Here is a 14,270-nt window from a genome sequence, read left to right as displayed (position 1 = left end):
ATGCTGGGGACTCCGTCAGGACCATGGGGATTATACCAAAGCTCCCAAACGGGCGGGAGAGTGCGGATGACTCTGCAGCACCGAATGAGAGAACTCCAGGTCCTCCTCAGCCAGGGTATCAAATTTGTAGAATTTTGCAAACGTGTTTGCCCCTGACCAAGTAGCAGCTCGGCAAAGTTGTAAAGCCGAGACCCCTCGGGCAGCCGCCCAAGATGAGCCCACCTTCCTTGTGGAATGGGCCTTTACAGATTTTGGCTGTGGCAGGCCTGCCACAGAATGTGCAAGCTGAATTGTACTACAAATCCAACGCGCAATCGTCTGCTTAGAAGCAGGAGCACCCAGCTTGTTGGGTGCATACAGGATAAACAGCGAGTCAGATTTTCTGACTCCAGCCGTCCTGGAAACATATATTTTCAGGGCCCTGACAACGTCTAGCAACTTGGAGTCCTCCAAGTCCCTAGTAGCCGCAGGCACCACAATAGGTTGGTTCAGGTGAAACGCTGACACCACCTTAGGGAGAAACTGGGGACGCGTCCGCAGTTCTGCCCTGTCCGAATGGAAAATCAGATATGGGCTTTTGTGAGACAAAGCCGCCAATTCTGACACTCGCCTGGCCGAGGCCAGGGCCAACAGCATGGTCACTTTCCATGTGAGATATTTCAAATCCACAGATTTGAGCGGTTCAAACCAATGTGATTTGAGGAATCCCAGAACTACGTTGAGATCCCACGGTGCCACTGGAGGCACAAAAGGGGGTTGTATATGCAGTACTCCCTTGACAAATGTCTGGACTTCAGGAACTGAAGCCAATTCTTTCTGGAAGAAAATCGACAGGGCCGAAATTTGAACCTTAATGGACCCCAATTTGAGGCCCATAGACACTCCTGTTTGCAGGAAATGCAGGAATCGACCCAGTTGAAATTCCTCCGTGGGGGCCTTCCTGGCCTCACACCACGCCACATATTTTCGCCAAATGCGGTGATAATGTTGTGCGGTCACCTCCTTCCTGGCATTGACCAGGGTAGGTATGACCTCTTCCGGAATGCCTTTTTCCCTTAGGATCCGGCGTTCAACCGCCATGCCGTCAAACGCAGCCGCGGTAATTCTTGGAACAGACAGGGTCCTTGCTGAAGCAAGTCCCTTCTTAGCGGCAGAGGCCATGGGTCCTCTGTGAGCATCTCTTGAAGTTCCGGGTACCAAGTCCTTCTTGGCCAATCCGGAGCCACGAGTATAGTTCTTACTCCTCTCCGTCTTATAATTCTCAGTACCTTGGGTATGAGAAGAAGAGGAGGGAACACATACACTGACTGGTACACCCACGGTGTTACCAGAGCATCCACAGCTATTGCCTGAGGGTCCCTTGACCTGGCGCAATACCTGTCCAGTTTTTTGTTGAGGCGGGACGCCATCATGTCCACCTTTGGTCTTTCCCAACGGTTCACAATCATGTGGAAGACTTCTGGGTGAAGTCCCCACTCTCCCGGGTGAAGATCGTGCCTGCTGAGGAAGTCTGCTTCCCAGTTGTCCACTCCCGGAATGAACACTGCTGACAGTGCTATCACATGATTCTCCGCCCAGCGGAGAATCTTTGCAGCTTCTGCCATTGCCCTCCTGCTTCTTGTGCCGCCCTGTCTGTTTACGTGGGCGACTGCCGTGATGTTGTCCGACTGGATCAGCACCGGCTGACCTTGAAGCAGAGGTCTTGCTAGGCATAGAGCATTGTAAATTGCCCTTAGCTCCAGTATATGTATGTGGAGAGAAGTCTCCAGACTTGACCACTTTCCCTGGAATTTTCTTCCCTGTGTGACTGCTCCCCAGCCTCTCAGGCTGGCATCCGTGGTCACCAGGATCCAATCCTGAATGCCGAATCTGCGGCCCTCTAGTAGATGAGCACTCTGCAGCCACCACAGAAGAGACACCCTTGTCCTCGGAGACAGGGTTATCCGCTGATGCATCTGAAGATGCGATCCGGACTATTTGTCCAGCAGATCCCACTGAAAAGTTCTTGCGTGAAATCTGCCGAATGGAATCGCTTCGTATGAAGCCACCATTTTTCCCAGGACCCTTGTGCAATGATGCACTGACACTTTTCCTGGTTTTAGGAGGTTCCTGACTAGCTCGGATAACTCCCTGGCTTTCTCCTCCGGGAGAAACACCTTTTTCTGGACTGTGTCCAGAAACATCCCTAGGAACAGCAGACGTGTCGTTGGGATCAGCTGCGATTTTGGAATATTTAGAATCCAGCCGTGCTGTTGTAGCAGTACCCGAGATAGTGCTACTCCGACCTCCAACTGTTCCCTGGACTTTGCCCTTATCAGGAGATCGTCCAAGTAAGGGATAATTAAGACGCCTTTTCTTTGAAGAAGAATCATCATTTCGGCCATTACCTTGGTAAAGACCCGGGGTGCCGTGGACAATCCAAACGGCAGCGTCTGAAACTGATAATGACAGTCCTGTACTACGAACCTGAGGTACCCTTGGTGAGAAGGGCAAATTGGGACATGAAGGGAAGCATCCTTGATGTCCAGGAACACCATATAGTCACCTTCTTCCAGGTTCGCTATCACTGCTCTGAGTGACTCCATCTTGAATTTGAACCTTTGTATGTAAGTGTTCAAAGATTTCAGATTTAGAATAGGTCTCACCGAGCCGTCTGGCTTCGGTACCACAAATAGTGTGGAATAATACCCCTTTCCCTGTTGTAGGAGGGGTACTTTGATTATCACCTGCTGGGAATACAGCTTGTGAATTTCTTCCAATACGCCTCCCTGTCGGAGGGAGACGTTGGTAAAGCAGACTTCAGGAACCTGCGAGGGGGAGACGTCTCGAATTCCAATCTGTACCCCTGGGATACCACCTGTAGGATCCAGGGGTCTACTTGCGAGTGAGCCCTGGGAAGAGGCTGTCTGCTGCAGTCTTTTTCCCTTTCCTCTACCCCGGGGCAGATATGACTGGCCTTTTGCCCGCTTGCCCTTATGGGGACGAAAGGACTGAGGCTGAAAAGACGGTGTCTTTTTCTGCTGAGAGGTGAGTTGGGGTAAAAAAAATGGATTTTCCAGCTGTTGCTGTGGCCACCAGGTCCGAAAGACCGACCCCAAATAACTCCTCCCCTTTATACGGCAATACTTCCATGTGCCGTTTGGAATCCGCATCACCTGACCACTGTCGTGTCCATAAACATCTTCTGGCAGCAATGGACATCGCACTTACTCTTGATGCCAGGGTGCAAATATCCCTCTGTGCATCACGCATATATAGAAACGCATCTTTTAAACGCTCTATAGTCAATAAAATACTGTCCCTGTCAAGGGTATCAATATTTTCAGTCAGGGAATCCGACCAAGCCACCCCAGCGCTGCACATCCAGGCTGAGGCAATCGCTGGTCGCAGTATAACACCAGTATGAGTGTATATACTTTTTAGGACATTTTCCAGCTTCCTATCAGCTGGTTCCTTGAGGGCGGCCGTATCAGGAGACGGTAACGCCACTTGTTTTGATAAGCGTGTGAGTGCCTTATCCACCCTAGGGGGTGTTTCCCAACGCGCCCTAACTTCTGGCGGGACAGGGTATAATGCCAATAATTTCTTAGATATTAGCAGTTTTTTATCGGGGTTAACCCACGCTTCAATCAATTTATCTGATTCAGGAAAAACTACGGGTAGTTTTTTCACACCCCACATAATACCCTTTTTTTTTATTTTTGTGGTACTTGTAGTATCAGAAATATGAAACGCCTCCTTAATTGCCGTGATTATGTAACGTGTGGCCCTACTGGAAAATACGTTTGTTTCTTCACCGTCGACACTGGAGTCAGTGTCCGTGTCTATGTCGACCGACTGAGGTAATGGGCGTTTTAAAGCCCCTGACGGTGTTTGAGACGCCTGGACAGGTACTAATTGGTTTGCCGGCCGTCTCATATCGTCAACCGACCTTGTAGCGTGTTGACACTATCACGTAATTCCATAAATAAAGCCATCCATTCCGGTGTCGACTCCTTAGGGGGTGACATCCCATTACAGGCAATTGCTCCGCCTCCACTAACATCGTCCTCATACCTGTCGACACACACGTACCGACACACAGCACACACACAGGGAATGCTCTGATAGAGGACAGGACCCCACTAGCCCTTTGGGGAGACAGAGGGAGAGTTTGCCAGCACACACCAAGGCGCTATAATTATACAGGGACAACCTTATAGTAAGTGTTTTCCCTTATAGCAGCTTAATATATATTAATATCGCCAAAATATGCCCCCCCTCTCTGTTTTAACCCTGTTTCTGTAGTGCAGTGCAGGGGAGAGCCTGGGAGCCTTCCCACCAGCGGATCTGTGTGGGAAAAATGGCGCTGTGTGCTGAGGAGATAGGCCCCGCCCCCTTCACGGCGGGCTCTTCTCCCGGTTTTTTCTGTAATCCTGGCAGGGGTTAAATACATCCATATAGCCCAGGGGCTATATGTGATGTATTTTTAGCCAGTAAAGGTAATTACATTGCTGCCCAGGGCGCCCCCCCCAGCGCCCTGCACCCTCAGTGACCGCGGTGTGAAGTGTGCTGAGAGCAATGGCGCACAGCTGCAGTGCTGTGCGCTACCTTAAGAAGACTGGGAAGTCTTCAGCCGCCGATTTCTGGACCTCTTCTCTCTTCAGCATCTGTAAGGGGGCCGGCGGCGCGGCTCCGGTGACCCATCCAGGCTGTACCTGTGATCGTCCCTCTGGAGCTAGTGTCCAGTAGCCTAAGAAGCCCAATCCATCCTGCACGCAGGTGAGTTCGCTTCTTCTCCCCTTAGTCCCGCGTTGCAGTGAGCCTGTTGCCAGCAGGACTCACTGAAAATAAAAAAACCTAACAAACTTTTATTCTAAGCAGCTCTTTAGGAGAGCCACCTAGATTGCACCCTTCTCGGCCGGGCACAAAAATCTAACTGAGGCTTGGAGGAGGGTCATAGGGGGAGGAGCCAGTGCACACCACCTAGTGGTCAAACTTTTAATTTTGTGCCCTGTCTCCTGCGGAGCCGCTATCCCCATGGTCCTGACGGAGTCCCCAGCATCCACTTAGGACGTCAGAGAAACATTATAATAACCAGTGGTAATACCGAGGGAGGGGTGTGCGGGGAGATCACCTGATGATGGTGTCACCAGTGGTAATACAGAGGGAGGGGTGTGCGGGGAGGAGATCACCTGATGATGGTGTCACCAGTGGTAATACAGAGGGAGGGGTGTGCGGGGAGATCACATGATGATGGTGTCACCAGTGGTAATACAGAGGGAGGGGTGTGCGGGGAGATCACCTGATGATGGTGTCACCAGTGGTAATACAGAGGGAGGGGTGTGCGGGGAGATCACCTGATGATGGTGTCACCAGTGGTAATACAGAGGGAGGGGTGTGCGGGGGAGATCACCTGATGATGGTGTCACCAGTGGTAATATAGAGGGAGGGGTGTGCGGGGGAGATCACCTGATGATGGTGTCACCAGTGATAATACAGAGGGAGGGGTGTGCGGGGAGATCACCTGATGATGGTGTCACCAGTGGTAATACAGTGGGAGGGGTGTGCGGGGGAGATCACCTGATGATGGTGTCACCAGTGGTAATACAGAGGGAGGGGTGTGCGGGGGAGATCACCCGATGATGGTGTCACCAGTGATAATACAGAGGGAGGGGTGTGCGGGGGAGATCACCTGATGATGGTGTCACCAGTGATAATACAGAGGGAGGGGTGTGCGGGGGTCTCACCTGATGATGGTGTCACCAGTGGTAATACAGAGGGAGGGGTGTGCGGGGGAGATCACCTGATGATGGTGTCACCAGTGGTAATACAGAGGGAGGGGTGTGCGGGGGTCTCACCTGATGATGGTGTCACCAGTGGTAATACAGAGGGAGGGGTGTGCGGGGAGATCACCTGATGATGGTGTCACCAGTGGTAATACAGAGGGAGGGGTGTGCGGGGGAGATCACCTGATGATGGTGTCACCAGTGGTAATACAGAGGGAGGGGTGTGCGGGGAGATCACCTGATGACGGTGTCACCAGTGGTAATACAGAGGGAGGGGTGTGCGGGGGAGATCACCTGATGATGGTGTCACCAGTGGTAATACAGAGGGAGGGGTGTGCGGGGAGATCACCTGATGATGGTGTCACCAGTGGTAATACAGACGGAGGGGTGTGCGGGGGAGATCACCTGATGATGGTGTCACCAGTGGTAATACAGAGGGAGGGGTGTGCGGGGGAGATCACCTGATGATGGTGTCACCAGTGATAATACAGAGGGAGGGGTGTGCGGGGGAGATCACCTGATGATGGTGTCACCAGTGGTAATACAGAGGGAGGGGTGTGCGGGGAGATCACCTGATGATGGCGTCACCAGTGGTAATACAGAGGGAGGGGTGTGCGGGGAGATCACCTGATGATGGCGTCACCAGTGGTAATACAGAGGGAGCGGTGTGCGGGGGAGATCACCTGATGATGGTGTCACCAGTGGTAATACAGAGGGAGGGGTGTGCGGGGGAGATCACCTGATGATGGTGTCACCAGTGGTAATACAGAGGGAGGGGTGTGCGGGGAGATCACCTGATGATGGTGTCACCAGTGGTAATACAGAGGGAGCGGTGTGCGGGGGAGATCACCTGATGATGGTGTCACCAGTGGTAATACAGTGGGAGGGGTGTGCGGGGGAGATCACCTGATGATGGTGTCACCAGTGGTAATACAGAGGGAGGGGTGTGCGGGGGAGATCACCTGATGATGGTGTCACCAGTGATAATACTGAGGGAGGGGTGTGCGGGGGAGATCACCTGATGATGGTGTCACCAGTGATAATACAGAGGGAGGGGTGTGCGGGGGTCTCACCTGATGATGGTGTCACCAGTGGTAATACAGAGGGAGGGGTGTGCGGGGGTCTCACCTGATGATGGTGTCACCAGTGGTAATACAGAGGGAGGGGTGTGCGGGGAGATCACCTGATGATGGTGTCACCAGTGGTAATACAGAGGGAGGGGTGTGCGGGGGAGATCACCTGATGATGGTGTCACCAGTGGTAATACAGAGGGAGGGGTGTGCGGGGGAGATCACCTGATGACGGTGTCACCAGTGGTAATACAGAGGGAGGGGTGTGCGGGGAGATCACCTGATGACGGTGTCACCAGTGGTAATATAGAGGGAGGGGTGTGCGGGGGAGATCACCTGATGATGGTGTCACCAGTGGTAATACAGAGGGAGGGGTGTGCGGGGGAGATCACCTGATGATGGTGTCACCAGTGGTAATACAGAGGGAGGGGTGTGCGGGGAGATCACCTGATGATGGTGTCACCAGTGGTAATACAGACGGAGGGGTGTGCGGGGGAGATCACCTGATGATGGTGTCACCAGTGGTAATACAGAGGGAGGGGTGTGCGGGGGAGATCACCTGATGATGGTGTCACCAGTGATAATACAGAGGGAGGGGTGTGCGGGGGAGATCACCTGATGATGGTGTCACCAGCGGTAATACAGAGGGAGGGGTGTGCGGGGAGATCACCTGATGATGGTGTCACCAGCGGTAATACAGAGGGAGGGGTGTGCGGGGAGATCACCTGATGATGGTGTCACCAGTGGTAATACAGAGGGAGGGGTGTGCGGGGAGATCACCTGATGATGGTGTCACCAGTGGTAATACAGAGGGAGGGGTGTGCGGGGAGATCACCTGATGATGGTGTCACCAGTGGTAATACAGAGGGAGCGGTGTGCGGGGGAGATCACCTGATGATGGTGTCACCAGTGGTAATACAGAGGGAGGGGTGTGCGGGGGAGATCACCTGATGATGGTGTCACCAGTGGTAATACAGAGGGAGGGGTGTGCGGGGAGATCACCTGATGATGGTGTCACCAGTGGTAATACAGAGGGAGCGGTGTGCGGGGGAGATCACCTGATGATGGTGTCACCAGTGGTAATACAGAGGGAGGGGTGTGCGGGGGAGATCACCTGATGATGGTGTCACCAGTGGTAATACAGAGGGAGGGGTGTGCGGGGAGATCACCTGATGATGGTGTCACCAGTGGTAATACAGAGGGAGGGGTGTGCGGGGAGATCACCTGATGATGGTGTCACCAGTAGTAATACAGAGGGAGGGGTGTGCGGGGGTCTCACCTGATGATGGTGTCACCAGTGGTAATACAGAGGGAGGGGTCTGCGGGGGAGATCACCTGATGATGGTGTCACCAGTGGTAATACAGAGGGAGGGGTGTGCGGGGAGATCACCTGATGATGGTGTCACCAGTGGTAATACAGAGGGAGGGGTGTGCGGGGGAGATCACCTGATGATGGTGTCACCAGTGGTAATACAGAGGGAGGGGTGTGCGGGGAGATCACCTGATGATGGTGTCACCAGTGGTAATACAGAGGGAGGGGTGTGCGGGGAGATCACCTGATGATGGTGTCACCAGTAGTAATACAGAGGGAGGGGTGTGCGGGGGTCTCACCTGATGATGGTGTCACCAGTGGTAATACAGAGGGAGGGGTCTGCGGGGGAGATCACCTGATGGTGTCACCAGTGGTAATACAGAGGGAGGGGTGTGCGGGGAGATCACCTGATGATGGTGTCACCAGTGGTAATACAGAGGGAGGGGTGTGCGGGGGAGATCACCTGATGATGGTGTCACCAGTGGTAATACAGAGGGAGGGGTGTGCGGGGGTCTCACCTGATGATGGTGTCACCAGTGGTAATACAGAGGGAGGGGTGTGCGGGGAGATCACCTGATGATGGTGTCACCAGTGGTAATACAGAGGGAGGGGTGTGCGGGGGAGATCACCTGATGATGGTGTCACCAGTGGTAATACAGAGGGAGGGGTGTGCGGGGAGATCACCTGATGACGGTGTCACCAGTGGTAATACAGAGGGAGGGGTGTGCGGGGGAGATCACCTGATGATGGTGTCACCAGTGGTAATACAGAGGGAGGGGTGTGCGGGGAGATCACCTGATGATGGTGTCACCAGTGGTAATACAGACGGAGGGGTGTGCGGGGGAGATCACCTGATGATGGTGTCACCAGTGGTAATACAGAGGGAGGGGTGTGCGGGGGAGATCACCTGATGATGGTGTCACCAGTGATAATACAGAGGGAGGGGTGTGCGGGGGAGATCACCTGATGATGGTGTCACCAGTGGTAATACAGAGGGAGGGGTGTGCGGGGAGATCACCTGATGATGGTGTCACCAGTGGTAATACAGAGGGAGGGGTGTGCGGGGAGATCACCTGATGATGGTGTCACCAGTGGTAATACAGAGGGAGGGGTGTGCGGGGAGATCACCTGATGATGGTGTCACCAGTGGTAATACAGAGGGAGCGGTGTGCGGGGGAGATCACCTGATGATGGTGTCACCAGTGGTAATACAGAGGGAGGGGTGTGCGGGGGAGATCACCTGATGATGGTGTCACCAGTGGTAATACAGACGGAGGGGTGTGCGGGGGAGATCACCTGATGATGGTGTCACCAGTGGTAATACAGAGGGAGGGGTGTGCGGGGGAGATCACCTGATGATGGTGTCACCAGTGATAATACAGAGGGAGGGGTGTGCGGGGGAGATCACCTGATGATGGTGTCACCAGTGGTAATACAGAGGGAGGGGTGTGAGGGGGGAGATCACCTGATGATGGTGTCACCAGGGTAATACAGTGGGAGGGGTATGCGGGGAGATCACCTGATGATGGAGTCACCAGTGGTAATACAGAGGGAGGGGTGTGCGGGGAGATCACCTGATGATGGTGTCACCAGTGGTAATACAGAGGGAGGGGTGTGTGGGGGTCTCACCTGATGATGGTGTCACCAGTGGTAATACAGAGGGAGGGGTCTGCGGGGAAGATCACCTGATGATGGTGTCACCAGTGGTAATACAGAGGGAGGGGTGTGCGGGGAGATCACCTGATGATGGTGTCACCAGTGGTAATACAGAGGGAGGGGTGTGCGGGGGTCTCACCTGATGATGGTGTCACCAGTGGTAATACAGAGGGAGGGGTCTGCGGGGGAGATCACCTGATGATGGTGTCACCAGTGGTAATACAGAGGGAGGGGTGTGCGGGGAGATCACCTGATGATGGTGTCACCAGTGGTAATACAGAGGGAGGGGTGTGCGGGGAGATCACCTGATGATGGTGTCACCAGTGGTAATACAGAGGGAGGGGTGTGCGGGGGTCTCACCTAATGATGGTGTGCATTCCCCGCACCTGGGGGGTTCTCTGTAGAACACTCAGCGTGGTAGGCAGAGGTTGTCCTTGATGAGCAGAGGCCAAAGCCGCTCTGACAATAGAAAACAGGGATGAAAATGATTGGAACACAAAAGTATCTTGGAGCAGATATGTACACCAACACCGTGCAGTGGGAGTGTCCCAGTCTATTTGTCACCCGGAGGTGGGAGGGGACATTAGAAGCAGCACACAGTAAGTATAATAAAGGAACATGATGGGACGCTGTGCACCATAAGTGTCTCCTCATATCTAAAAAGCAGCAATGTGGTTTGGGTTAGAGGTTATGGGACAGAAGTGATGTAGGAGAGGAGCGAGGGATAGACCACACAGCATGCTAGGGGGCACCAAACCATCTAAATGCAGAGCTCACGCCAACTGTGCCACCATCCAAGAGCCATCTCTATACTGACCTCACCCCAACCATGCCACCATACAAGAGCCATCTCTATACTGACCTCACCCCAACCGTGGAACCATCCAAGAGCCATCTCTATACTGACCTTAATCCAACCGTGCCACCATCCAAGTGCCATCTCTATACTGACCTCACCCCAACCGTGCCACCATACAAGAGCCATCTCTATACTGACCTCACCCCAACCGTGCCACCATCCAAGAGCCATCTCTATACTGATCTCACTCTAACCGTGCCACCATCCAAGAGCCATCTCTATACGGACTTCATTCCAACCGCGCCTCTATATAAGAGCTATCTCTATACTGACCTCACTCCAACCATGTCTCCATACAAGAGCTATCTCTATACTGACCTCACTCCAACCATATCTCCATACAAGAGCCATCTCTATACTGACCTCACCCCAACCATGCCAACATCCAAGAGCCATCTCTATACTGACCTCACCCCAACCATGCCACCAAACAAGAACCATCTCTATACTGACATCACCCCAACCGTGCCACCATCCAAGAGCCATCTCTATACTGACCTCACTCCAACCATGCCACCATCCAAGAGCCATCTCTATACTGATCTCACTCTAACCGTGCCACCATATAAGAGCCATCTCTATACTGACTTTACTCCAACCGTGCCACCATACAGGAGCCATCTCTATACTGACCTCACCCCAACCATGTCTCCATACAAGAGCCATCTCTATACTAATCTCACCCCAACCATGTCACTATACAAGAGCCATCTCTATACTGACCTCACCCCAACCATGTGTCCATATAAGAGCCATCTCAATACTGACCTCACCCCAACCATGTCTCCATACAAGAGCCATCTATATACTAATCTCACCCCAACCATGTCACTATACAAGAGCCATCTCTATACTGACCTCACCCCAACCATGTGTCCATACAAGAGCCATCTCAATACTGACCTCACCCCAACCATGTCTCCATACAAGAGCCATCTCTATACTGACCTCACTCCAACCGTGCCACCATCCAAGAGCCATCTCTATACTGACCTCACTCCAACCGTGCCACCATCTAAGAGCCATCTCTATACTGACCTCACTCCAACCGTGCCACCATCCAAGAGACATCTCTATACTGACTTCACTCCAACCGTGCCAACATGCAAGAGCCATCTCTATACTGACCTCACTCCAACCGTGCCACCATCCAAGAGCCATCTCTATACTGACCTCACTCCAACCATGCCACCATCCAATAGCCATCTCTATACTGATCTCATTCCAACCGTGCCACCATCCAAGAGCCATCTCTATATTGCCCTCACGCCAAACATGCCACCATCCAAGAGCCATCTCTATACTGACCTCACCCCAACCATGTCACCATCCAAGAGCCATCTCTATACTGACCTCACTTCAACCGTGCCACCATCCAAGAGCCATCTCTATAATGACTTCACTCCAACCGTGCCACCATATAAGAGCCATCTCTAACCTGACCTCACTCCAACCATGCCACCATATATGAGCCATCTCTAACCTGACCTCACTCCAACCGTGCCACCATATAAGAGCCATCTCTATACTGACCTCATCCAACCCATGCCACCATACAAGAGCCATCTCTATACTGACCTCACCCCAACCGTGCCACCATACAAGAGCCATCTCTATACTGACCTCATCCCAACCAAGTGTCCATACAAGAGCCATCTCAATACTGACCTCACCCCAACCATGTCTCCATACAAGAGCCATCTCTATACTAATCTCACCCCAACCATGTCACTATACAAGAGCCATCTCTATACTAACCTCACCCCAACCATGTGTCCATACAAGAGCCATCTTAATACTGACCTCACCCCAACAATGTCTCCATACAAGAGCCATCTCTATACTGACCTCACTCCAACCGTGCCATCATCCAAGAGCCATCTCTATACTGACTTCACTCCAACCATGCCACCATATATGAGCCATCTCTATACTGACCTCACCCCAACTGTGCCACCATCCAAGAGCCCTCTCTATACTGACCTCACTCCAACCATGCCACCATCCAAGAGCCAACTCTATTCTGACCTCACTCCAACCGTGCCACCATCCAAGAGCCATCTCTATACTGACCTCATCCCAACCATGACACCATCCAATAGCCATCTCTATACTGATCTCACTCCAACCGTGCCACCATCCAAGAGCCATCTCTATATTGCCCTCACGCCAAACATGCCACCATCCAAGAGCCATCTCTATACTGACCTCACCCCAACCATGCCACCATCCAAGAGCCATCTCTATACTGACCTCACTCCAACCGTGCCACCATCCAAGAGCCATCTCTATACTGACCTCACTCCAACCGTGCCACCATCCAAGAGCCATCTCTATAATGACTTCACTCCAACCGTGCCACCATATAAGAGCCATCTCTAACCTGACCTCACTCCAACCGTGCTACCATATAAGAGCCATCTCTATACTGACCTCATCCAACCCATGCCACCATACAAGAGCCATCTCTATACTGACCTAACCCCAAACATGCCACCATACAAGAGCCATCTCTATACTGACCTCATCCCAACCATGTGTCCATACAAGAGCCATCTCAATACTGACCTCACTCCAACCGTGCCACCATCCAAGAGCCATCTCTATACTGACTTCACTCCAACCATGCCACCATATATGAGCCATCTCTATACTGACCTCACCCCAACTGTGCCACCATCCAAGAGCCATCTCTATACTGACCTCACTCCAACCGTACCATCATACAAGAGCCATCTCCATACTGACCTCACCCCAACCATGTGTCCATACAAGATCCATCTCAATACTGACCTCACCCCAACCATGTCTCCATACAAGAGCCATCTCTATACGGACCTCACCCCAACCATGTCACTATACAAGAGCCATCTCTATACTGACCTCACCCCAACCATGTCACTATACAAGAGCCATCTCTATACTGACCTCACCCCAACCATGTGTCCATACAAGAGCCATCTCTATACGGACCTCACCCCAACCATGTCACTATACAAGAGCCATCTCAATACTGACCTCACCCCAACCATGTGTCCATACAAGAGCCATCTCTATACTGACCTTACCCCAACCATGTCTCCATACAAGAGCCATCTCTATACTGACCTCACCCCAACCATGTCTCCATACAAGAGCCATTTCTATACTGACCTCACCCCAACCATGCCACCATCCAAGAGCCATCTCTATACTGACCTCGCTCCAACCATGCCACCATCCAAGAGCCATCTCTATACTGATCTCACTCCAACCGTGCCACCATATAAGAGACATCTCTATACTGACCTCACTCCAACCGTGCCACCATACAAGAGCCATCTCTATACTGACCTCATCCCAACCATGCCACCATCCAAGAGCCATCTCTATACTGACCTCACTCCAACCGTGCCACCCTCCAAGATCCATCTCTATACTGACCTCATCCCAACCATGACACCATATAAGAGCCATCTCTAACCTGACCTCACTCCAACCATGCCACCATATATGAGCCATCTCAAACCTGACCTCACTCCAACCGTGCCACCATATAAGAGCCATCTCTATACTGACCTCATCCCAACCATGCCACCATACAAGAGCCATATCTATACTGAGCT

At 52.5% G+C, this 14,270-nt stretch overlaps 1 protein-coding gene across 9 annotated transcripts in view; it reads right to left on the bottom strand.

The window, feature by feature from the left end:
• LOC134908800 (uridine-cytidine kinase-like 1) overlaps window positions 1–14,270 on the bottom strand; it is a 157,410-nt gene that overhangs the window by 57,463 nt on the left and 85,677 nt on the right. For all 9 annotated transcript variants that reach the window (XR_010175794.1, XR_010175795.1, XR_010175796.1 and 6 more), the window contains exon 9: window positions 10,167–10,265. Coding sequence is in view for 2 of the 9 variants with exons in the window: in XM_063914924.1 (XP_063770994.1) it covers window positions 10,167–10,265 (99 nt within the window). In the remaining 7 variants the exon portion in view is untranslated. The remainder of the gene's footprint in view (window positions 1–10,166; window positions 10,266–14,270) is intronic.

Source organism: Pseudophryne corroboree, chromosome 4, assembly GCF_028390025.1.
Source record: "Pseudophryne corroboree isolate aPseCor3 chromosome 4, aPseCor3.hap2, whole genome shotgun sequence".
Classification (NCBI taxonomy): domain Eukaryota; kingdom Metazoa; phylum Chordata; class Amphibia; order Anura; family Myobatrachidae; genus Pseudophryne; species Pseudophryne corroboree.
This window is presented reverse-complemented; position numbering and strand designations above follow the sequence as displayed.